The 27,142-nt window shown below is 39.9% G+C and overlaps 1 protein-coding gene across 1 annotated transcript; it reads left to right on the top strand.

Annotated features, from left to right (window-relative positions):
* Nucleotides 1-272: 272 nt before the first annotated feature.
* Nucleotides 273-25,096, top strand: Cd84 (CD84 molecule). The gene is given in 9 exon segments (XM_047556127.1): nt 273-359; nt 14,011-14,355; nt 16,793-17,044; nt 17,825-17,953; nt 18,685-18,717; nt 20,838-20,935; nt 21,825-21,887; nt 22,450-22,485; nt 22,488-25,096. Coding segments are annotated over 9 exon segments (1,032 nt in total). The 5' UTR covers nt 273-313; the 3' UTR covers nt 22,518-25,096.
* Nucleotides 25,097-27,142: the final 2,046 nt, after the last annotated feature.

A 27,142-nucleotide genomic window follows, 5' to 3' on the forward strand; every position in this document is an offset into this window, starting at 1 on the left:
TCCATGGAAAGCAGACAATTAATAATTAATAATTATTTATTGCTCTTGATATTGCCAGCATCCAGAATAGTGCCTGGCACATATCAGGCATTCAATAAATGTTTGTTGAATAAATAATTCCTTAATGCTAGGCAGTTCATGCTTTATCATCAGAAGACAATAGCATAGTAATACAAACACCAATGCCTCCTAAATCAGTTAACTCACACTTCCTCTCTTAAACGTGGCTATAAAAAGAAGCAAGACACAAGAAAACTCAAGTGAAACAGAACAGCATCCTTCTTGTCTGCAGAAGATTAGACCCCAGAAGAAGATGGCCAAGCGCCTCCTGTGGATTTTGCTCCTTTTCCTACAAACCTGTGAGTTCTGACCCCTGCTGAACCCCCACTATTCCTACTTTTCCATAAAATTGTAGAAATTGCTTTTAAGTAAGAAACTAAAGTGTCCCTTTGATCTTTTTTCAACAGAACACCCTCGGTTTCAGTATACCTTGAATTCGAAAGAAACCAAACTAGTGGGGGAGGGATTTAAGCTCACACCTAAGTGTTTCTCAACTGTAGAGTTAATATTTCTGAGTTTTGTCTGTGCTGTCTCCAAACTTCTAAGAAAAAACCCTTTTCTGTGAAGAGTCCACATTTGGTGTAGACTCACCCACAAAACCCAGTGAAAAGACAGATCATCCAAAACCTTGAGCAAATTAAAAGCAATTTCTTTTTGGCATTAGAATGTTATGTGGTTTTTGAGAGAGATATGATCTTCCTGATTATATTTCATTGCTCTATCAGATTAGAATGTTGCATGATTTCTCACTGTAAAAAATCTCATCTCCATAAGCTCCTTTTATTTTAAAAGCACATGCAGGATTAGTACTCTGCTTTTTAGTCTCTGAAAACTCTAAAATAAATGGAGTAAAGATGATGATACCTGCCTCGTTTCTGCGCAAGTAAATCAAAAAAAAAAAAAAAAAGAGGTGCAGAACTTGAGTTATAAACCTTGTTTTCCTCTCTTATGCCTTAAATTAATATTAGTTATTATTAATACCCAAAAAAGTAGGTAACGTTAACAAAAGCCTCAGAGTACTTTTTATTGCACATATAATCATCTTAGATCCAAACAACTGCCTGTTCTTATAAAAATTGATTATGTTTGAAATTTCTAAGTATACTTCTAGTATCTCTTACCAGCTCTGAATATGCACTAGCAAATCCCTAGCATTAGTGAGAACCAAGGAAACCTGGTGGGTTAGGACTTTGTGAAAAAGTAGAATCAATGCACTCTCTGGTTTCCTTGACCAGAGTGTGGCTCCTTTAATTTTAATTTTATGGAAATTACAACCACTAGACAGGCCTAGCATTTGCAGCCTTTGCTGATCACCCTAGAATAGGAAACAGAAAATGCAAGAAGATGGCGAAAGGAATCGAATCTAGGGCTGTCCTTAATCTCTCAGAGAAGTGATAGATGGGGTGGCATTTGATATCACTTAATTTAAAAAGTATTCTACAATTTTAATGCCTACTTCTTATGTTATTCATATTAAGACCTCTGCAATAGGTGAGATGGAAATTATTAATTTCATTATGTGAAAAAAGAAGAGTAAACCAAGATTCAGAGGTTAAAAAATTCACCTGAAGTTCCACTTCTTGAAATTGGTAAAACTAGAAATGAATATTGATTCTTGTAATCAAGGCTATAGCCCTCTCTGCTCCATCTGATCTCTTCACTAAGTGTTCAAATCCTCATTCTTCAAAGGGTTAATACCTGCTAATATAGCAGGCCACCCTAGGATATACATTTCTCTTCTACTGAAACTGAAGTCAAAGGTGTCTAATCATCTAGTAGCAAATCACTTACTCATTAGTTTTGATCCTGGAAAAGTTAATCAACCTCTCAAACTGTTGTTTCAACTTCAAAATTGGGGAACTATTAACACAATAGGATTATTTTGAGAATCAAAATAATAATTTGCAATACGTGGTGTAGAAACCAAATATAGTACATGCTTAACAAATATTAACTAATGCTATTTTTGTTTTTTCACATTTTTGTTTTTTAATTCTTGTTGTTGTTTTGGTATCAGGGATTGAACCCAGGGGCACTTTACCTCTGAGCTATATCCTTAGCCTTTTTTATATTTTATTTTGAGAAAGGGTCTCAGTTACTTAGGGCCTTGCTAAGTTGCTAAGGCTGGCTTTGAACTTCAGAGTCTCCTGCCTCAGCCCATACCCCTCACCCTACCCAAGTTGCTGAGATCATAGACAGGCACCACTGCATCTGGCTTACACTGGTTTTTCATGCATTATTAGGAAGAATCTCAGATTTATTGCACCAAGATCCTGGACAGGACTCTTTTGTTTGGGATGGTCCATGGAATATGAACATGCAAAAAAGTGGGATGAGTTTGAGCTTAGATGTGGGCTGTTGTTCTGAAAAAGAAACCAGGGGTGAGATATTCATGTCATTAGGGACCCCTGTGGTGTGTATTTTATAGAATAAAGCCACAAGTATTTTCACACATCACTTACCTTGACTGAATGGATATGTTTGCCTTTTAAAGATTATTCCACAAACATTTTCATTTTCCTGAGTGCAAATATATGCCATAAAACCCCCCTGCTGCTGTCCCTGGTAGAGGTGGTCCCTTATATTCCTTATTGGGCTTAGGAGTCCACACTGATTTTATGCACTTCCCTAGAATTCAGAGCAGTTGTGAAGCAACTGAGAAAATGTGGAGAGATGAAGGTAGAAATCCCCCATTTTCCCCTGAAATCACCGCCATAGGGAAAGTCTGAGTGTGTGAACCTATGACGGCTCCATGTTGGAAAGGTTTCATTGAATAATCAAGACTCACAGTCTTGTGCTCCGAGCACAACTTTCTCATCATGACTCTGGGAACACTGTGACTCTGACTTGTCCCTCCACGTATCCTATTAGCCACTCACCCTCTGGGAGTAGAAGATGGAAGAGTCCATCATTTTTGCTCCTTACCCATTCCCTCTATAAGTTCTCTCTCACACTCTCTTTTCTCCTCCCACTTCTTACATCTACTTCTTCAACCCTTTCCCTTGCTCCTTTCTCCTATCTCCCATCAATAATAGTAATAACAAACCATGTCTGGAACAATCACTGCTCATCTGACAATACTCTACCTAGTCAATGGTTAATGTTTTGTTTAATACTCACAATGCCCATGAGATGAATACCATTACTACACCCATTTACAGATAAAAGCATTGAAACACATTAAGTCAGAAGCCATTTAGCCAAAAAGTACAGGAAGTAGGATTTAAACCCCAGTTGTATGTCGGCTTAGGACCAGGCTTTCTCAACAGGACTCCCATAGCACAAGAAATAAAAGCAAGAATCAACAACTGGGATAGATTCAAACTAAAAAGCTTTCTCTCAGCAAAGGAAACTATCAGCAATGCAAAGAAAGAGCCTACAGAGTGGGAGAAAATCTTTGCCAATCATACTTCAGATAGAGCACTAATCTCCAGAATATATAAAGAACTCAAAAAACTCAACACCAAGACTACAAATAACCCAATCGACAAATGGTCTAAGGAAATGAACAGACACTTCACAGAAGAAGATGTACAAGCAATCAACAAACATATGGAAAAATGTTCAACATCCCTAGTAATAAGAGAAATGCAAATCAAAACCACCCTAAGATTCCATCTCACCCCAATCAGAATGGCGATTATCAAGAATACAAGCAACAACAGGTGTTGGCGAGGATGTGGGGAAAAAGGTACACTCATACATTGCTGGTGGGGCTGCAAATTAGTCAACCACTCTGGAAGGCAGTATGGAGATTCCTTAGAAAACTTGGAATGGACCCACCATTTGACCCAGCTATCCCACTCCTTGGCCTATACCCAAAGGACTTAAAATCAGCATACTACAGAGATACAGCCACATCAATGTTCATTGCTGCTCAATTCACCATAGCCAGATTGTGGAACCAACCTAGATGCCCTTCAGTTGATGAATGGATAAAGAAACTGTGGTATATATATACAATGGAATATTACTCAGCCATAAAGAATGATAAAATTATGCCATTTGCAGGCAAATGGATGAAATTGGAGAATATCATGCTAAGTGAGATAAGCCAATCTCAAAAAACCAAAGGAAGAATGATCTCGCTGATAAGTGGATGAGGACACATAATGAGGGGTGGGAGGGGTTAGTGTTAGGGTTAGAGTGAGGGTTAGAGTGAGGGTTAGGGAGGGGGGCAAGAATGGGGGAAGGAAGGACTGTATAGAGGGAAAAGAGGGATGGGAGGGGTGGGGGGAAGGGGAAAAATAACAGAATGAATCAACCAACATTACCCTATGTAAATTTATGATTACACAAATGCTATGCCTTTACTCTATTACAAACAGAGAAACAACATGTATCTCATTTGTTTACAATAAAAAAAAAAGAAAAAATAAATAAATAAATAAACCCCAGTTGTCCTTAAACGTTACCACCAAGCGCTATCCTTGTGCTAAAGTGGAATGAAACACTGATCCCATTATGAATGGTTTTCATATTTGGGAATTTGTCAAAGAACAATGGTTCATTTATTATCAGAAAGACAGGATTATTCAAGTTGAAGCTGCACCTCTCTCCTGCCCTACCAAAGAAGGCTTGGTGGGCAAGCCCTGAGCCAGTAATAGAAATTTTGGTAGACCAGCAAGGCAGGATATCTGAGGGAATAACCATCTCTTCAGACTGCTCAAACACCATTTATTATTAGCTTCTTCAAAACAAACAAAAGACCATAGAGCCTTTCAGTTGAAACTTAAAAACCCAAAAAAGAAGTGAGGGGACCAACCTGGATATCTGTCCAGGGATAAACAGACCCCAACCATCATCCTGGGGGTCAGAGAGAGGATGCAGGCCTACTGGAGGGCACTGACAAGAGCCAACCTGCCACTAGTCTGAAGTCCTTGCAGGAATAAGCCTTCAAGATAAAGACAAGACCTCAATTCTAGAAAGAGATTTGGGCATATGACTACCATGGACCCTCAGAAAGGTCTCAAACACAGAAGCTTAATAACACTAGACTCCAGGGGTAGGATAGAGGCCCATCTTGCCAGTCCAGTACTCTGAAGCAGCCCTGGAGATCAAGCTGGCCACTGACAGGACAGAGAGTGCCTTCAGAACAGGAGCACAGCAGTCAGGGTCAGGCCATTCAGGTTCTCGAGTATTCCTGGATCAAACCTTTCTTATCTAGGCCCTTAGAGAGGGGTGAATTTGAAAGTTTGGGACTAACTAGATTCACAAATGGAGAACCAGGAAAAAAAGAAATGTGAGCAATCAATTGAGAGGGCTGATATTGGCGGAACTGTGTAGGTAACCATATTGCATTTGTTACACTCGATGTTTGAGTATGTGCTAATAGAGGGGATCAGGGGAAAAGCAATGGTTGGTCATGACCTCATCTCTGTTTTGAGATTTTGTACATGAATGTGTATGTTGGGTTTTGTTGGTTTTGAAGCAACTGATTAAAGTTGACCCAAATCTCAATAAAGATAATATAAAGGAAAAATCCCAAAGGAAAATAGGATACCATGGTATGAGAGTCCTTTTTCTCATAACCTTGTGACTAAGGACTTTCCATCATTCTGGAAAATGACACAAAGTTTCTGCTGCCCAGTCATTTTGCTTCCTCTTTGCCTTCAGTGTCTCAGCTTAGTGTGACTAGTTATAACCCACTCTTGGCTTTTGGCTGCAACGTGGTTAAGCTGCCTCTGGTCACCCTTCCAGACCTACAACATGAAGGGAACTTCCACCCCTACTGTTGACTCTGGGAGGCAGTGGATGAAGAAGAGGGGAGGAAACTTAGCTACTGCCAAAAATAGAACAAGAAATGCTTATTTGAAGGATCCAGAGAACACAAGAGGCAATGGTGTCTATTAAGCAACTGTACCATCTTCCACAGTTCCACCCTTGCTTACTGTTAGACTCTTCTAACATCTCGCAATACCCCAACACTTCTTTTTTCTCTCTGAGTTATTTTCTTTCTGAGTTTCTGGTTATTTTAATCTCCATAACATGCTTATGAATTTTATATTACAAACACAGGGCATGCCAGGCACTGTTCTAAGAAGTATGTCAATATTAATTCATTTTAACCATAACACTTCTGTAATGTCAGTGCTACTGTAATCTTCATTTTAAAGCTGAGGTAACTGAGGCACAGGGAGGTTACTCACTGTACCTAGGGCTGATGACCAGTACCTGACAGAACCGAGATTCAAACCCAGGCAGCTGAGTTCGCAATGACTCAGTCCTGTGCCTCACACAGGGGCAGATAGAGGACGCTTCTCAAGGCAGGACCCCTAGACTTAATTAAGTGACATTCAAGGACATTTGGCTAGTAGATACTAGATCCATAGGTGTTTCTTGATCCCTACTTCAAGACACTTTACTAACTTGGCTGCGGGTCTCCATTCTGCAGATCTATACCAAAAAAACTTGGTGTGGTGGTATGCCGAGTGAACCCAGGGGCACTCTATCACTGAGCTACACCCCCAGTGCTTTTATTTGTTTATTTTGAGACGGGATCTCACTAAATTGCTACTGAGTTGCTGATGCTTGGCCTCTAATTTGTAATCCTTCTGTCTTAGCCTCCCAAGTAGCTGGGATTACAGGTTTGTGCCACTGCACCCAGCTATACAAATTTTCTTTACAAACGGTATAGAATATTGGAGTAGAAAGAAGTCAAAGTTGGCTCCTTCAGTTTAAGACTTCACCTTTCACACCAAGACCCAGGGGCCAGTGAAAAGTTCTTTCTTGCCCTCATTGTTTTTCTTTGGAGTTTTTCTGAGCTGTTTTCAAATTGCTAGATAATAGTAATTTGGTCAGTGGTAAGAAAAAAATGTATTCATTTTTTATTCATTTTTTCATGAACATTTGATAACCATCTACTAGTTTCTGGAGAAACAATAGTGATGGAAACAATGATTCTGCATTCTTGATAATTACATTGTGGTAGGGTTGTGTATGAGGAGGTTGTATTGGGGAACTAAGGATCAATGGATTTTAATAATTTTCTCAAGATAATCCTTCCATGTTCAAATATGCCTGTATTTGAAATGTGTACTCCTGATTTTTTGCTTCCTAGCCAGTCTGACCTTGGTCTCCTCACTCTTAGTCTCACCTCCTATATTATAAGAGATGAAGGCCATCAAGAATAGCTGTCTTCCATTTTATCTTTTTTACTTTTGAAGTACACACATCTTATGTGCCCTCACAATAATTCTATGAGCCAGACATTATTATATCCTATCTTGTAGTCAAAAAAAAGACCTGAGCAAATGTCTGGGATTGAACTGAACACAGACCCACCTGGATCAAACTCATGGTGCCTTCCTGTCCTGAGGCAGCCTCTCTTCTATCCCCATCCCTGATGATGCCTCAGAAGACCCCGTCCTTCCACTCGTTCTTTCCCTTTGCCATTCTACTTTAGAAGGTTTAGCCCTACTTTAGAAATCTTTAGCTTCCACTACCTTACTTTTCTTACATTCTCAAAGGCCCTCAATAACCTAACAGGCATATATGGAAGCCATTTTCCATCTTCATCGCCCTCGAACACTCTGAATCATTAAACATTGGTAAGAATCCCCTTCTTGAGACTTTTTTTCATCCTGGGATCCATGATATTGTCCACTATTGATGTCACTCTTGCCACTGGTCTGTTTGGTTTCTTTTGATAGTTCCTCTTCTATAAATGTGAACCCTGCTCACAAAATTCAGCCTAGAACTTCAGTCTTACTCTTCCCAAATGACTTTTCTTTCCTTTAATCACTCCCTGACTGTAAGTGATTTCCAGACCCCCTGAGTGACAGTTTGATGAAAGATAATAAAGTTGCAAATAAGAATGGCTTAAGCAAGAAGAAAGTTTATTTCTTGCCTATGTAAAATGGCCAGAGTTAGCAGTTCAGAGTTGGTACACTAGTTCACAAAGACATCAGGTACCCAGATTTTCTCTATTTTTTGCTCCACCATCCTCAGTACTTGGTTTTCTCCTTATGATCCATAACATCTGTCTGAGATCCAGCTATTATGGTATTTCAGCCTGAAGAAGCAAGGAAGAGATGAAGAAAGCAAATTCTCCTCTTCCTACAGACACGGGAGGCACTTACAACATTTTTACTATCATTCCGTTGGCCTGAACTTAGTGACATGACCACAGTCAGAAACCAGGGAAATGCAGTCTTTACTTCTGAGTGGCCATATGCCCTTCAAAAATTTAGGGATTCTATCACTATGATATGGGAGAGAACAAATGTTGGGGGGAAAGCTAGCAGATTTGGCCACAGTTCTCCCCAATTCTGACAATACTTCAAGCCCATTCTACCTCCTTATCTTCCATCTTTCCAACTGCTTATTTTAGCTGTTCCACGATCATTCTCAAATTCAATATTTCTAACACCAAACTTATCTACCTCCTTTCACTTTTTCCCAGCATAAAATTCCCCATATAAACTAGTTTTCTACTACAAATTTTCCACTGACACAAAGTAGAGAAATTCAAAATACAACTGAATTCTATTAGATGTCTCCTTATTTCTTGTCTTGCTTTTTACTATCTCTCAAACCCAGTCTTTCCTTTCTGTCCCATTATCATTCCCTGGTTCACAACATGATACTAAATGAGACTAAATGGTCTCACGAGCCCAGCTTCTTTAATTTCATTTTCCTTACATCATTACTATGTTACAATGACCTTAAAATATTATTTTAATTTTTATTCTCAAAAACTTTAATAGGGTCCCCTGCCTCTAGGATAGATCTGACTCAAGGCTGTGCCAGATCTAACCCTAATTTGTATCTCCAGCCTTACCTCTCTCTGCTGTTATGCAAATCTATACTCAGTCAACTGGCATCAAAAGTTCTGCTTTTATTCAGAACCTGTGAACCTGAGATCCCCTTCCTTTCTCTTCCATCTAATAAAATTCTATTTTCCCTTCTCAAGTTCTACTGCCTCTGGAAGTTTTCTTTAACCAGTATAGCTCAACATGATCTCTCCCTTTGAATTCCTACTGAAATTACCTGTCTTTTCCATTTATTTCAATTTATCACTTACCACCTTATAATGCAAATAAGAGTTATGTTCACCTGTGTCTTATTTGCATAACAAGATATTAAATTTCAAAAGGAAGGGCAGAGAACCTGTCTTTGTCATAGATTAGCATTGTACATTTTATGGTAAGTCCTCAACACATTTTTATAAGTGTGCAGAGGGCAGGGGATGGGACCCAGGGCCTTGCTGGGCAACTGCTCTACCACTGAGCCACACCCCTACTCCTCTCTCAAGACATTTTTGTGCTACAAGTTCTCTCTGAAATTGGGTTTTGCTAAGTTGCCTTCCAATAATAAAGTAATATTTGGATCCCTTTAGCACCTAGACAAAGAAATATTGAAATTGATCGATATGGAGATTCTTTTAAAACCTGAAGTATTTTGAGAGCAGAATGAAGTCCACCAAGAGTACCTAAAAACTGGGTGACACATGACTGTGTCAATTTGGAAGAGTGAAACAGGAAGTTCACACGTTCAAAGCCAACTTGGGCAATTTAGGAAGATCCTATCTCAAAGTAGAAAGGGTTGGGGATCAGCTTAGTGATAAAGCACCCCTGAATATAATCCCCAGTACCAAAATATAAAAAAGAGTGCCTAAAATCACCCCTTCAAGCTTTACTTGAATTATTCCTTAAGAATGTCTTTTAAAGGAGCCAGCCATGGTACTGTATGCCTGTAATACCAGCAATTCAAGAGACTAAGGCAGAAGGAGCACAAATTAGAGACCAGCCTCAGCAACTTAGCAAGGCTTGTTTCAGAATAAAAAATTGAAAGGACTAAGGATGTAGCTCAGTGATATAGTGCCCCTAGGTTTAAAAAAATAAAATAAAAGACTTTAAAAGGGCTCCTATGACCCTGGCATCACCAAGGACACCATAGGGATAGCCTATGGAAGCCCAAAAGGGCAGGTACAATTGATCCTTACCAATCCTCCATATAACCAATGCCAATTTTGCCTTGATGATTAACAAAGCATGTCACCATTTGCTGCTAAGTAGATTGCGCCAATATTTTTTAAATATTTTTTATTTTGATTCATTGTACACAAATGGGATATAACTTTTCATTTCTATGGTTGAACACAATGTATATTCACACCATTCATGTAATCATACATAGATATAGGGTAATACTGTTTCATTCTGTTTTTCCATTCCCACCCCCTCCCACCCCCTTTTCCTCTACACCCTCTAAAGTTCCTTCATTCTTCTCTCCCCCACCCCGCTACCCCCCAGCGTTATATATTGTCATGCACTTATCAGAGAAAACATTCAGCCTTTGGTTTTGGGGGCTTGGCTTATTTCACTAAGCATGATATTTTCCAACTTCATCCATTTACCAGCAAATGCCATAATTTTATTGTTCTTTATGTCTGAGTAATATTCCATTGTGTACATATACCACAGTTTCTTTATCCATTCATCAATTGAAGATCATCCTGGTTGGTTCCACAATCTAACAATTGTGAATTGAGCTGCTATGAACATTGATGTGGCTGCATCACTGTAGTATGCTGATTTTAAGTCCTTTGTGTATAAACCAAGGAGCGGGATAACTGGGTCAAATGGTGGGTCCATTCCAAGTTTTCTAAGGAGTCTCCACACTGCTTTCCAGAGTGGCTGCACCAATTTGCAACTCCACCAGCAGTGAATGAGTGTGCCCTTTTCCCCACATCCACGCCAACACTTATTATTGCTTGTATTCTTGATAATAGCCATTCTAATTGGAGTTAGATGAAATCTTAGGGTGGTTTTAATTTGCATTTCTCTAATTACCAGGGATGACGAGCACTTTTTCATATATTTGTTAATCACCCATATGTCTTCTTCTGTGAAGTGTCTGCCCATTTCCTTAGCTCATTTATTAATTGGGTTCTTTGTATTTTGGGTGTAAAGTTTTTTTTAAGTTCTTTATAAACTTTGGAGATGAGTGCTCTGTCTGAAGTGTGTGTGGAAAAGATTTTTTCCCACTCTGTAGGCTCTCTTTTCACATTGTTGATTGTTTCCTGTACTGAGAAAAAAACTTTTTAGTTTGAATCTATTCCATTTATTTATTCTTGAGATAGCGCCAATATAAAGTTATAACTTTCATCCTGGCTAAAGAAATAGACTCCAAAAAGTTTTGTCACTTTATTAAGGTCACTCAGTTCATAAATAGAAGTACTGGCACCTACATCTTCTGCCTCCCTGTCTTTCCACTACATGCTATGGTTTTGCAGCTACTTTCCTTAGAAAACAATTGGGAGTGTTTAAAGGTGGCAGAATCTTTATCATATGACTGTGGACTCTGCCTTTTCTCACCAAGCAAGGGCTTGTCATCAACAACACCAGAAGTATGAAGAGCGGCAGGACTTCCTCTAGCTTGGCCTACCCTCCACCCCCACTGCCCGATTGCCCTTTGATAACCCAGCATCACTTCCTGAATGACTTGCTACTAAGAGGAGACACACTCTTAAAACTGTACCACCCACCACCACTGTGGCTTCACAACTGCCCCAATGCTAAGAAGCTCTCAGTCTTAGCAAACTGCCTCCCCAGTGCTAGGGTTTGAGAACCCACAAGAACTACAAGTCTTAGGTCTTGTTCATTTCGTTTTACCTAACTCAAAGCCAGAGTGGAAGGACAATTAGACACTTGGGCCTGCTTTTTATAAAACCTTGATTGGCTCTGAAACTCATGGGATCCAATGCAAAACGAAAACACAAGGCCCTTTGTGCAAATAATGTTAGGAATTTTGAGGTAGAATAGCTGCAATAAACCAAGTTCAGGGTCCTTCTAGGCTCAGGCTCTATGCAACTGTGCAGATCCCATGCCAATAACTGGGTCATCCAAGGATTCAGACAGGGACACTCCAAGTGCCCCACTATCAGACCACATCAACCCAGTAGAACGGTGTACCTGAGGAGAATTAAGGTTCAAAGATTAAGAATTAAGGTTCAAAGATTTTGGCAAAATATGACTTCCACTACCAAAGGCAGCATTAACCAAAATTTTTGTCCCCTCAATGATTTGTACCTATTGCTTTTTCTGTTTGGCACGCACCATTGTAGTTTTTCATTATTATTCTTTGAGCTGTGAGCCCCTCAGGACTGCAATGATATCCTATTTAGTCCTGTGTCCCTAAAACAGCATCTGGCACATGGTTAGCACTTAAAAAAATATTTGTAAATTAATCACCCTACTTTTCTATCTCTTCTCCCATCTCAGAGCCTGGTAACATCTCCTCTGTGCTTATCCTTCCTGTCTCGACTAAGTCAGCAGACCTTGCCTGGGATATTTCTCCTTAGGGAAGATCTTCCTTGACCCAAAAAGACAGAGGTTTCTATAAGCAGTCCTGGGACTTTTGTAGTACTTACTGAGCTGAAGAGCAAGGGTAACCATAGTGACTGCACCATCAGATTAAGAAAGCCCCTTATTTCTGTGACACTTCCAAGTGACTTGTATTCTCAATAGCCCTTATTCTTGCCCTCTGTATGCCAAGTCCTATATAAACTTTAGGATCAGCCTGAACCCACTTATGGGGAAAACACATCCTGGACTTTGGAGTTTACATGTAAGCAGTACACATCAGAACAACCCAACTAGTTGCTTATGGTTGACACCCTTCTTGGTTGGTCTGTGCTGTCTTATCAGTTGTGAAGTACTTTGAGGGCTGGGAATGTAGCTCAGTGAAAGATCACTAGTGTGCACAGGCCCTGCACCACAAAAATAAATGATTCCCAGCACCACAAAAAAAAAAATTAATAAAAACAACCTCAGAGAATAACATCATAATAAAAGGTGAGAAAAATAATACATTATAATTATATAGCCTCTAATTTCATATATTCAATTAATTTCTCTTCACAAGGTTCGGAGAGGAGAAGAAAATTAACTTTTCATTTCTTCCATGTTATGTTTAAGAGTAGATGCTTTTAGGTTTCGCTAGGAAATGTTCCCTGGATTCCTAAGACAGATCAAGTCCCCTTGCTGTTCTCCTTCAAAGCACATCATTGCATACTTTTTATCTGTCCCTTTATCTGTGTGGTTAGCTGATCAACATTAGTAAGTTAAGCAGACACTGTAACTCTTTTTACTCACCATTGTATCCCCAGTTCCTTGTATCATGCTTAAGGTATAGATGCCCAACAAACATTTGTATCATATATCAAATTAATAAATATCTGCCATAGTATCTGGAACAAAACTGACCCTGAATAGGGACATGCATTCATTCTTAAATGGATGAAGGACAAAATGATCTTTGTTTACTTCAAAAGTTGATCCAAGAAAGTTTAGACAACACATGAATGAGTTTCTGTGTCAAATTCATTCCACAAATATTTTCTAAGCACGCTCTATGCATCAGGTACTCTTCTAGAGACTGTGGATATAGAAGCAAACCAAAAAGACAACCCCAAGAAAAATCATCAACTGGGGGAATAATTTCTTCAGAGGCTCTGAAGGACTCTCTACCTGTATCTTCCATGAATAGAAGCAAAAACTGTGATCTGCTTTTGGCAAAGACCACAGTAAAAGAAAAAGCGGTGACCCAAGAGTCCATCATTCCAGATACTCTAGGTCTTCTCCCAAGCTCTTCCACTAATTGGCAATATGATCTTGAAAAAGTACACTTGGTATTCTGGATCTCAGGGAGTTTTGTGGTCTTCACCTCTCAAATTGCCTTCTGGCTTTCAGAATCTGTTTACTAGGTAAATAGATTTTAATAAAACAGATCTCTCCAAATTCACTAAGAAGCTTAATTTTAAATGAGAATACTTAAGAAAATCTAGTTGTCATAACATATTAAATATACTAGAATAAAGTGCTAAAGACATCATCAAGAAACGGGTTGATCCCTGGAAGCTCCTCAGGAATATGTGAGGTTGAGAAAACAAGAAACTATATGGTGCCAAGAGTCAGATGGTCACAGTTTTCTGTTTGTCCTCAGGGCTAGAAGAAGCTGGAAATGATGCAACCTTGATTGTGGTGAATGGAATTCTGGGGGAGTGGGCTACTTTCCCCTTAAATATTCAAGAATCACAGCAACTCACCAGCATTGCGTGGACTTCTAAAACATCCGTTGCTTTTGTAAAGCCAGGAGACCCAGGAACACCACCCATGGTTACTGTAACCCACAGAAATTACTATGAACGAATAAAAGTCACAGATCAGAACTACAACCTGGTCATTAGTGATCTGAGGATGGAAGATGCAGGAGTCTACCAAGCAGACATCAACACAGAGACCAACACCACCTATACCACCACCAAACGCTACCACCTTCAGGTCTACCGTAAGTTGTGGGAGGATGGTGGGCTTGATTCTTACTTTTGTTTTGCTGTCTATAGGATTCCTGACTGGGCCTTGTCATGCACTCCAGTAATTCCAGTTACTCTGGAGGCTGAGACAGGTAAATCCCAAGTTGGAAGCCAGCCTGGACAAGTTAGACCCTGTCTTGAAATAAAAAGTAATAGTTCTGGGGACATAGCTCAGTGATAGAGCACTTGTTTAGCATGTGCAAAGTCCTAGGTTTAATTCCCAGTATTGTAAGTTATCATCACCATCACATGTAACTTCATGTTAACGCTACCACAATCAAAATATTTAAATGAGCCATCCCAGGATTCCCTTACACTTTACCTTCATGGACAACCCATAACCTCCCTTTTCCTCCCTCCTAAACTATTAACCTCTAGAAATGGCTAATTTGCTCATACTATATTTATGTTACTCCACAGATATTATGTAGATGGACTCATGCAATGTGAATATATCCTTTTGAGACTTTTTTTTTCATTCAGCATAATTTCTTTGAGATTCATCCAAACTATTGCATATATCAATAATTTATGCTTTTTAATTGTTGAATAGTACTCCATGGTGCAAATATGGTAGTTCATTTAACCCTTTACCTACCAAAGGATGTTTTAATTGTTTTCACTTGGGGGTTATTATAAATAAATCTGTTATGACAATTTGTATACAAGTTTTATTATGAGATAAATTTTCATTTCTGTGGATTAAATGCCTAAGAATGAAATTTGGTGCTATGTCCATTTTTAATTTTAATAGGAACTGCCAAACTATTTTTACATTTTAGGTACATCCATTGGGAATGTCCAAATTCTCCACATCCTCACCAGCATTTGGTGGTATCATTATTTTTTTCATTTTAACCATTCTAATGGGTGTGTAGTGATATTTCATTTAACTTGAATTTCTCTAATGATTTTCTTTTTTGCAGTGCTGGGGATTTCAACCCAGGGCCTTGTGCTTGCGAGGCAAGCACTCTACCAACTGAGCTATATCCCCAGCCCCTCTAATGATTTATTTATTTTTTATTTTTTAATGTTTTTCCACATTTTTGTTGATGCCTTATAGTTGTACACAATGATGGGATTTATTGTTACATACTCATTCATGCACACAATATGCAAAGTTCTTTTTAAAGGTAAAATATTAGAACTATTTATTATCATTATAATTGGCATAATGTGTTACACAATATTATTCAAAATAGTCTCTGACCTGGCAATATCACCTGGAAGCTTTTTGAAAATGCAAATTCTCAGATCTCACTCCCAGCATTTGGTGGTAAAGAGGAATCTGTTTCATATTTTGTCTGGATTATTCCTATGTAGCTAAAGTTTGAGAAGCACTGATCTACACTCACCTTGTCCAATATGGTAACCACCAGCCACATGTAGTTCTTAAGCAGCTGAAATGTGATGAGTTCAAATTGAGATGGCTGTAAATGCAAAATACACAACAGATATTAAAGTGTTGGCACCAAAAACAGAGTATGAAAATCTCATTAAAATTTTCACATTGATTACAAGTGGAAATAATATTTTGGATAGTAGTTTAGATAAAATACATTATTAAAATTAATTTTACCTATTTATTTTCACTATTTTAATGTGGTTATTAAAAGCTTAAAATTAGCCAGGCATGGTGGTGCTCACCTATAATACCAGCAGCTTGGGAGGTTGAAGCAGGAGGATGGTGAATTCAAAGACAGTCTCATCAAAAGCTAGGCAATAAACAACTTGATGAGACCCTGTCTCTAAATAAAATACAAAATAGGGCTGGGAATGTGACTCAGTGGTTGAGTGGCCCTGAGTAGTTCAATCCCAGGTACAAAAAACAAAACAAAACAAAACAAAAAATACTTAAAATTATCCTTCACCTATCAAAGGACATTTTAGTTGTCCTTTAAAATATATATGTATATTAAAATATATATGTAGTGGCACACACCTGTAATCCCAGAAACTCAGGAGACTGAGGCAGGAGTATCATGAGTTCAAAGCCAGCCTCAGCCACAGCAAGGCACTAAGTTAACTCAGGGAGACACTGTCTCTAATAAAATACAAAATAGGGCTGGGGATGTGGCTCAGTGGTTCAGTGCCTCTGAGTTCAATCCCCTGTACCCCACCAAAAAATAATGGGTGTTCTATCACCAAGCTACATCCCAGGCTTTTATTTTATTCTGAGACAGGGATCTCACTAAGTTTCTCAGGTTAGCCTTGAACTCGCAATCCTCCCACCTCAGCTTCCCAACTCCTTGGGGTTACAGGGATTATAGGCATATGCCACAGCACCCAGTCATAATTTAATTTTTAATGATACATGTTTAACAATCATCTTGAAAATTTAACAACTGAGTCTCACAAGCTGGCATAAACCAGCCCCTGCTCACCATGCATTCATGTATTTTCCTCTCATAGGTCGACTTGGAAAACCAAAAATTACACAGAGTTTCATGACATCTGTGAATAGTACCTGTAATGTCACACTGACATGTTCTGTGGAGAAAGAAGAAAAGAATGTGACATACAGCTGGAGTCCTCTGGGAGAAGTAGGCAATGTCCTTCAAGTCTTCCAGACTCCTCAGGACCAAGAGCTTACATATACGTGCATAGCCTGGAACCCCGTTAGCAATAGTTCTGACTCCATCTCTACCCAGCAGCTCTGTGCAGGTAACTGGCTCTTTCTTTCTTTCTGATGAGTCTCAGAAATCACTCTGATTGGTCTCATCCTCAGGGGAATGTACCTCCTTTATGCTGAACCTGGTCCCTGGGAACATCTCTTCCCAGGAAGCCCGCTAGGAATTAGCCAAAGCCTTTTTCAAGATGCTAAGCATTTCAGGGTGTTCTGAGCAAACCTGAGCATCCCTGATTCAATTCCTAATTTTCAATAGTAGAAGGTATAGTTTCCCTGGGAACTTTGGTATTCCCTGGGGAGCACCCAAATTTTCTTTCTTTCTTTCTTCCTTTCTTCCTTCCTTTCTTTCTTCCTTTCTTTCTTCCTTTCTTCCTTCCTTTCTTCCTTTCTTCCTTCCTTTCTTCCTTTCTTCCTTTCTTCCTTCCTTTCTTCCTTTCTTCTTTTCTTCCTTTCTTCCTTCCTTTCTTCCTTTCTTCCTTCCTTTCTTCCTTTCTTTCTTTCTTTCTTTTTTCTTTCTTTCTTTTTTCCTCCTTTTTGTGTTACTAGGGATTGGACCCAAAGGTGCTCTCCCACTGAGCTACATCCCCATCCCTTTTCATTCTTTATTTTGAAACAGGACCTCTCTGTTGCCCAGGCTGGCCTCAAACTTGTAATCAGGAGGATCAGCCTCCTGAGTCACTGGGATTACAGGTGTGCACCACCATGCACAGCTGAGGGCACCCAATTTTGATAGTGGCCCTGCAAGTGGACAAGCCTGCCAAGATTCTCATGCTTATTTCCTGAGAGTCCAGACTCACTGCAGCTTCCTTTTCCAGACACTGCAACAGCGGGTTCCTATACTCGCCACACTGGGCTGCTGAGCGGGCTAGCTGTGCTCTTTCTGCTTGTCCTCATTCCGTCTTCAGTGTTTCTCCTCCGTCTGTGCAAGAGAGGACAAGGACAAGGTAGGATTCTCCAAGAAGGTAAAATGTGGAGATGCACCTTCTTTCCTCCAAGAACTGAAGTCATTTACCTAAGGTGGAGTGGAGAGGTCCTTTTTTCTAAACGTCCTACAATCCCCACCCATCACCTCACCACCTCCTAGGATGATAGCCCTGAGGACTATATGATGTTACTCTGAGCAGTCCTCAGAATCTGTTCTTGGGATCACCAGTATCTTGTGAGCCTAGTACTTGGGTTTGAGTTTAGCATTGTCATTAACAAGCTATACTTCATTGTACTGTACGTTCACTTATCTGACTCAGCATCCTCACTGGTGAAATGTTTGAACTGCCGTCTCCAGGGTCACTTCCAATTTCATCATATTTTGATAATGATCTTTGGAAAGTCTATGAGGGACACGTAGTAATTTGTAAGAAAGAAGGCAGGCAGGCAGGCAAGAAGAAAGAGAGTGGAGAAAAGAGAAGAAAGGGGAAGGAAAGGAGGGATAAAGGAAGAAAAGAAAGAAGGAAGGAAAAAAGAAGAAGAAAAAGAGGAAGAAAGGAAGGGGGAGGAAGGAAGGAAAGAAGGAAGGAAGGAAGGAAGGAAGGAAGACCTGATCTTAAATCTCTAAGAGGGATTACACTGCCCCTTAACCCTATGACCGTCCAAGATCTTCCTTTCTCACCATTCACAATAAACAATATGGAACCTCTGCTTCCATGATTCTAACTCTCTTTTGGTTCTGCTTCCTCAGGTTCTTACTTGACACCCTTCATTAAGAACTCTGGTATGTTCTCAACCATATGTTCCCTGAATAACAATTGAGAGGGATGGAGTTCACAGCAGAGTGATTAAAACTAAGTATCTGTTTTGCAGTCTGGGGGTAAAGTCTCAGCTTGATCATATATCAGTTACCAGTTATTTTATCACTGTAAGCTTCAGTTTTCTCAGTTGTAAAATATTCATAATAGTAATAGGGCTTGCTGCATATACTTATTAAGTGGAATGTATGAAATGCTTGGTCTGGTACATAGTAAATACTCAGTTAATGTCAGTTACTATAGTTATAATTGATGGGCATTTGAAGGTGTGGTACAGAGGAGGCACTCTAAGGGAAGGGAGATTGTGACATGCATCATGTCTTAAATAACCTCGTAAAAGGAAGAAATCACAGCCTACTCAGGTCGTAGGTGATCTGCAAGGTCCCTCAAGAGATATCTGTCTTCAATCCCTTACAGCCCCTTAGGGAAAGAGAAGGACTATTTTTCTTTTTCTTATTTTTTTTTCATGCTTTTTAAAACTTTATTTCAACATAACTATGCTTACAGAAATACACTCACATTGGTTAATAGAATGCAATTTAAGTTTAACTTATCCTACACAATTTCAACCAAGAATTTGGTACATGGTTTAAGATTTTAAAAAGAATTTGCAATCTGGCTTATTTTTATCTATTACAAATATATATAAAAGATCCGCCATCGAATGCTGCTAAAGAAAGCAACAGGAACCTTGAGAAATATACCTTTGGTTTGCCTCAGAAAAATAACACGTATTGCACTGTAAAAGTTTATAAAATTGGTGCAACAAAACATTGTTGTAATGTTACAATGCCAGTTTAGAAAATTCAGTAACAAATGGATATAGAAGGGGTTGGGAGGGTGCCTATGTACACACGTGGTACTATAAAAGCTATCTGATATAGTTTATATAGCATATAGACTGTAAATCTACACAAAGATTCAGATAATTTCTTAAATCTGAATTAACACTATCAGCTCACTTCATCTGCTGAGGTCAACAATGAAACTCTGCACACTGGCTTTAAGTTTTTTTGATGTATGCAAAGTAAATTTTCTTCCCCAGTTTTTCAGTCCAGAAGTGACAGTATGCTACAGGTATTCCTTCCATCGTTAACATTCATGGGGTGACATGTGATGAGGTTAACTGGGGTTTTAATTTGTATCAGCAATCATGCAAATGGCCCCCAAAGTCAATGACCACATGCCTTTGTAAGTGACTAAGAAATAAAATGGCGAGAAGGGCTATTTTTCACATTTACAAGTAAGATATGAGACAGCACTCAGTCTGGGTACCTCACCAAATCTGGGGCAGGAGCTGAGACAGGACCAAATTCTGAAATGCTGGAGCTATGATACTGCTCAACTCAGACCCATTATTTGTGGATATACTAGTGCCCTGGAATAGGACAACCCCAAATTCTGGCTCTCTCTTTTCAACCTTGTTCTAAAATGTCCTGTTAGTAACAAAGAAAAGGAGTTCACTGGGATGAATATCCCTTCTAGCACTTAAATGACTAAAAGTAGGTACTTATTTCTCCTGTGTTTGCTTTTCTGGGAACCTGGCACACAGGAGGAGCTTAATAAATGTTTCTTAACTCTGTAAACCAATCGAGCAAGCAAGAAATGTTTGTGGAGCATCTACTATGTGCATAACATCAAGGTGGTTACAGTAAGGTATGTACCAGAATAATGCAACACAGTGTACAACTAGAGAGAGTTAATAATGCTAAAGAAATAAGACCCTGACATGGAAAGTCAACTAGCCATGCAAGGACATCCCTGCTAAGTACAAGGACACTAAGGAAAACTCTGGGTGGAAGAGCTACCTTTGGCTGCCCACGCAGGGATTGAAGAGATCCTCTTTAGCCTAAGATATACTCTAGAGTAGAAAAGAGACCACACTGAACTCTGGGTGAGAAGCCACATGCCTCCTATTCCACATGCAATTTTTGGAAAAAAGAAAGACTGTCCCAGGATCCTAAAATCCATCTCAATAGGATGAGGTCATTTAACCTCTTATGGCTTTATTTCTTCATCATAAAAAAGAACATGGACTAGATAATCTCTAAAAGCTCATCCACCATTCTGTTTATTTGTGACTCAGATGCTGTCTCAAAGAAAACAATATACACATACATCACAGTTTCAAGAGACACCCAACCAGCAGAGGCCAGAATCTACGATGAAATCCCCCAGGCCAAGGTGAGCTGATGCTATCATGAACATCCCACCATCACCACCACCAGGATATAGGCACCATTGCCCTTAGCTTACTGTTGCCTGGAAAGCAGTCATGGCAAGTCTGAAGGGTTCAATCAGGAAACACTATGTCAGGGAAAAGATAGCATGAGTTTCTCTGTGAGGACACCCTGTAGAAGACTGTGGTTTGAGGTCATGAGCATCTGCATGCAGGACTGGCCCTGCGTTAGATGAGAGTCATGACTAAGCAGCACTCCCTAGAGGGGCCAAACAAGGAGCCCCTAGTGTGAAGGGAGGGCTGCTATAAGACACTGATATGACAAACCAGTTGCTAAGGTGTCTCCAAGGGTACAGAACTGAGGCCCCCTTCAACTATACTGCTTGGTCTAGCAGCAGCAGGTTACTTCCTTCAGACTCTGACTCACTCTGTTCCATACCCTCTCTCTACCTGCGTGTTCCTCCTTCACCCCCAACCTGGATCACCTTCATCTGTGTTTCCACCAGCCTGCTGCCCTGAAATCTGAAAAGAGTGAAGGGGAAACTGAAGTCTTCCCAGTCACCCTAGCACTGTGCTTGGACTGATAGGGCTGCTGGATCCATAGAGCTGATGAAAAACTAAGACCCCGACTAAGCCAGACTCAGTCTGTCTGAACCATGCAACTCCCTCCTCTTAACTCCTGCAGATTTTTGCCCCAAAGCCCTCCCTAATTACCACCCACTCCCCTCATTCCCACCTGATCCAGATCTTCTCCGAAGTTGAATGGAACCATATCTAAGGCCAGGGGAAGAGGTTACCTAGTAAAAGTGGGACCAGAGAAGGGTGACTGGTGAGGCAGAATTAGGAAATAAGATTCATAGAGAATTCACTGAGGGGATGATTGATGTTTTCCAGGGACTTCCCTCCAAGGAAGAGCCGGTGAACACGATTTATTCCACAGTGCAGTACCATGATAAGGTAAATCCTTTCTGATGTTTGATTTCTCTTTTCCTCTTTGTTGCAGCCATTTTAGTGTCCCCATCCATCAGTATATAATTGAAAACCATAACTTCTCAAGCCCATGGAAAGATTGTTTGCACCATTTTAAGTAACTAGCACACAAGAGACACTAGTGATAACTAGATGCCAGCAGTGGCTTTTCACTATGTACAGCTAAAACTAGAATTATTGGGGTACAGAAAGAACTTGGACTCAACTAGGAACAAAGAATGCAGCTAGCTTGAGCCTGGATGTTGTCTCAAGCCCATAGTCAAAATCAATGCCAATTTTCCCCATTCCCTCCTACTGCACTTTTCTGAACTAAGAAGGTCCCCAGGGGGTCCCAGATGGAGTGGCTGGAGAAGAGGCAAAGAACTTGGCAAAGACAAGGCCCTACTATCCCAGATTTCTGCAGCACTGGGGAAATCTAAGACACTCCACCTCCTGTGCCATTTGCTGAATTCTAGGTACCACATGGGACTGAAGTTCTCCAGCCACACCTTTCAGTTAACATAATTTCACATTTCCCTCTCATGCACAGATGGGGAAAACCAGCACACAGGACAGCAGACCTCCCAGGGAACTTCAGCCTATGAAATTGTGATCTAGCTGGCAGGTGGTGTTCTCCCTTTGGAAACTGAGTTACAATTTCCCATCAAGGCAGGTGCCCTAGATCTAGACCTTCTCTGCACAGCTCTTACTGGGAGATTGCAAATCATCACCTCCCAACATGTAAGCAAAGCAGGAAACTCTGTTGCTGAGCATAGTTTGTACCAACAGACACATGGTTACTCGCCCTTTTTGACTGGCTGCCATCTGGATGAATGACAACGCAGTTTTCCAAGTACAGTGCTTCCCAATCTTCTTCACATCATGGCACATGCAGAAAATAATATTTTTTTATGGCACTCCATGGTAAACAATCAAGGTTGCTCCTGCACATGACTGGAAGATTCTCTCAACTAGAGGTAATAGTCCTGTGCAACTGCTGTGGGAGAAGGGATCAATATTTTGCACACCTGTAACATGCCATAGCACACCAGCTAGAATGCTCTGCTCACACTCTGTATATGTGAAGAACCCTGGTGCATGGCCTCCACCAGTTCCTAAATCATCTTGAGCAAATTAGAAAAAGATACTCTTTCCTCGGGTATTATCCCCCACTTGCTTCTTTTTTTCGGGAACCTACGTGCAGAGCACAACTGGCTCAAACAGCCCAAATATAGATGAGAATGTTGCGTGGAAAGCTGTCAGAGTTTTGGCTGTCAGTCATGAAGACACACTGTCCAAATGGAGTGTTAGAAAATGCTCCTTCTGTAGAAACTAGAATGTTGGAGCAACTTTTCTTTGGGCTCTATTTCAAAAGTCTCGTAGGATTTTCTTTCTGGACAAGTTTTCCTTCTGTGTCACTCCAAGCAGTTTCAGCAAAAAGATGCCACACTCAGTACCTCTACTCTCCAACAGAAATTAATCAGCTATGTTTCTTGCTCTTTGGGGAATTGGTTGTAAATCAGTCATGCCAACAAGAAACCTTGAAGGAAGCAGTCATTCACTGGAGGAAACTTGAGAGTAATGGTGCAGATGATAAAACTGGATTTAGCCCAGTTCTTTATACTCACCTCAGAGGGGCAGGGGGTTCCAGTTGAAGCTGAGTACCATGTTCCAGGATCCCCACAAACACATGGCCAACTGACTAGCCATTAGGAGGAATCACACACAGCTGAGCAGGACAGTTAGGTGATCGTGAGAGGATGGTTTGCCTTTTGTATCAGCAAGCCTAACTAAACCCCCCACCAACAATATTGGGCTGGGCAGCAAAAATAAGCTGCACTTAGGTAGAATAAGGTTTTCCATCCCAGTGAATGAATCCATAGAACTTTCTAGCACTGACTACCATTGTTAGGGTATCAAGGCCCAAAAATGAACATGATGCCTTGTCTTAGTCCAGCTGAAGAGATAAATTCCACACAGACACTACAATCAATATCCAATATCCTGAACTACAGCTGCAAGTAGTGACATGAACTACAAGAGTCAGAAGAGCTAGTGGAGGAGGCTCAGCTGAAGCTGGGCCACAGAGGAAGGCAGAGGGAAGCATGGAAGTAGGGTAGATACCTGGATCTGTGGGGTGGACTGGAGATTTTATGTAAGTTCATAGTCCCATGCCTATGCATAACAAAGTGCCTTGACCAGAATGTGTGTCCCTACCCCTGTCCACATACAGGTCCTCCAATGCCCACCTCAAAAGGTACCTGTTCAATGAAGCTTCCCCTGGTATCATCAGCTAAAATTAATCACAGCTCATTTTATTCTGACTATAGCATACATAATTATTTGGTTTCCTCACGATATGGCACACTACTTAAGGACAAGATCTATGACTTTTATTCATTGCTTTAATTCCCTCTGTATTCACCACCACCCAACATAATGACTATACCCTGTGTGCAAGCTATAAATGATATAGGATAGAATTGAAATGACCAGCCAGCTGGAACAGCAAAGGTACACGTTGGAAGCAGAGATAGATCAATGCCAATAGACATAGTGGAACCAAATTATGGCAAGCATTAAACATAAGGATGCAGATACGAGCTATTGCCTTTGTGTAAGGGCATTTGGAGGAAAAACTTCCCAAGTTAGATAACTAAGAGGTCAGCTGAAATACTAAAGAGGCAGTGCCCTGCCGAGGGACATGAAAGAAAAAATAATAATAACTTGGTTATAAAGGATGAAGAAGCTGATGAACAAGGTGAGTTTCTCCTCACCCTATAGGTAAGTTGAGGAATCATTTCTGAACACTCTCATTTTTGAACCTGCTTATTCTTCTTCCAGTGGGCTTATTAAGTCAAATTTCTAGTGTCCTAATGCCCTGGTGTGAAGAAAGAAAGAGATAAAGAATCATTGGAAGCAGGAGTTCTTTAGATATTCCAGAAAAGCAAACCTGGGATGAATCCAGTCACAGGAATTTTTAAGGTTGCCTTTGAGCTCATAACCATTCTTTCCTATGAATATTATGATTTATGAAAATGTAACTCCCTCCATAGCACTCAGTTCTTATTCTCCTGTAAAACAAGTGTAATTTTTTTTCTCGTGCTACATTCTCAGCTCCTTTATATATCCTACACACACACACACACACACACACACACATACACACATATGCATATTGTTTTTTCTTTTTTCTTTTTTCCCAGAGTCCCACTAAATTGCCTAAGCTGACTTTGAACTTGTGATCCTCATGTCTCAGCCTCCTTAGTGAAATAAATGTGATATTATTTCCTCTTCATGGATTTCTAGAAGAGCTAGATTGTGACAATGGGTCTATAAAATTAAAATATTGTTTCAAAGGAACAGACTGAAATGTACCAGTTTTTGAAAAATATCATTAAAATTTGAAATCTCAGGGCCAGCGCTCTCTAGTGGGAAGTACTGGTAAGGCAAGACGATCCCTCTGCCTGCAAACACAGACTGGACTTCTGATGTATCTCATGCTTCCCAGAAGAAAATGAAGCTGGTTTAAAATATTATTTTTTAAAATACATCAATAGAACACTCTAAACTGCACTATCCAAAGAGCTTGAGTAGGCCACCTTGGAAACGGCATAAGTAGGAAGGAACCTGACTGGTCTGGACTGTGTCAAGAGAAAGCAGGTCTTAGGTTCCACTTGGAAAAAAGAAATTGCTGGACTATATTTTTTTTCAGATATATTCTTTTTTCTTCTGTTTGACTTTCCCCTGAATTTCCCTTGATTTTTATTATTTTATCAAGAATAACTAGTGACTGTATCTCCTGGCTATAAAATGAAGTTTGGAAAACAAAGACACCAAGAGAAAGCATATTAATGTGTTGTCAAAAACATGGACTCTGACATTGGAGTGCCTGGGTCTGAAGTCAGATGTATTTTATTAAATGCAGTCCGTTCCTTCTGTTACAACCATACCACACTCTAATTATCCAATACTATACCTCTCAGTCTCACCAAGGAGACTGAGAGAACAGAGGCTCTATTTACATAATAATGAAAATGGAAATGGAACATTCAGTGAGGACCTGGAGTTTAAGGGTTTACTTCCTATACCAACTGCTATGCTAGAAGCTTTGTCCTTGATTGTTAGTACTACACTCCTATAAGATAGAAATTAATTCTTCCAGTTTGCTTAATGCTGAGGAGATAAATGCCTTAACAAAGTCAGGAAGCCAAAAAAAAAAAAAAAAAAAAAAAAGTCAGGAAGCCAAGATGAAGAGATTTGGATGCAAGACTTGATGCATTTAACTTTGCGATACTGCCTTCCTTTACCTGCTGTGGATTCCCAACCCCTGGAACTTGGCCTCAGGTGTAACACACAGCTGACACTTTGCTTGACACATATTAAGTAGATCACACATATCTGTTGAATGAATGTTTCCTATACTAATATTTTAAAGTTACTAAAAACAGCTCAAAGTAAATAAACTCACATAGCAATTCCATTGTTACCTGGATAGTCACTCAAGATTTCTGTTGAAAGTGTCCATTAAATTAAAGTTTGGATGGAGCTCTTTGTCTGCATCTGCGCAGAACTGGTTTCACAGCCAACAAGGCACCTGGGTCACGTGTACTTCTGATGAATTATTACAAAATAAAAGGAACAATGTAAATTTCCACTACTAATAGCGTAAGAATAACAATGAAAAGGTAAGAATTTGGGTAATTACACTGTACTATTTTGTGGTACTAAAGTAATAAATAGCTGTGTACATGCAGATTTTAATGAACACTGACCCAAGTGTGAGGATCCTTTATGGGTTTTTTTGTTTGGTTTTGTTGTTGTTGTTTTTCAGTACTGGGGGTTGAACTCAGGGCCTCGTGCATGTTAGGCAAGTTCTCTATCACCCAACCATATCCCCAGCTCTTTTTATCTTATTCTGAGATAGGGTCTTGCTAAATCGCCTAGGCTGGCCTTACTCTTACCATCCTCCTGCCCCAACCTCCCCAGTAGCTGGCATTACAGGTGTGTACCACCACACCAGGCTTTCTTATGGTTTTTCAAAATACTGAAATGTTAAAACATTTTGACAAAAAAACCATTAAGGGTCCTGAGCTCAGATTTAAGGAAGCAAAGGATTAGTACATTCTCTGGAGACTTTAAGACTTTGAGAAGTTTAGTTTGAAAATTCATAGATGGATAATAATTATTAACTCTTGCTGGCTAGTGGTCCAGGAAATCATTTCTGAACAGCCATACTTATG

The sequence above is a fragment of the Sciurus carolinensis genome, chromosome 1, assembly GCF_902686445.1.
Source record: "Sciurus carolinensis chromosome 1, mSciCar1.2, whole genome shotgun sequence".
NCBI classification, from domain to species: Eukaryota; Metazoa; Chordata; class Mammalia; order Rodentia; family Sciuridae; genus Sciurus; species Sciurus carolinensis.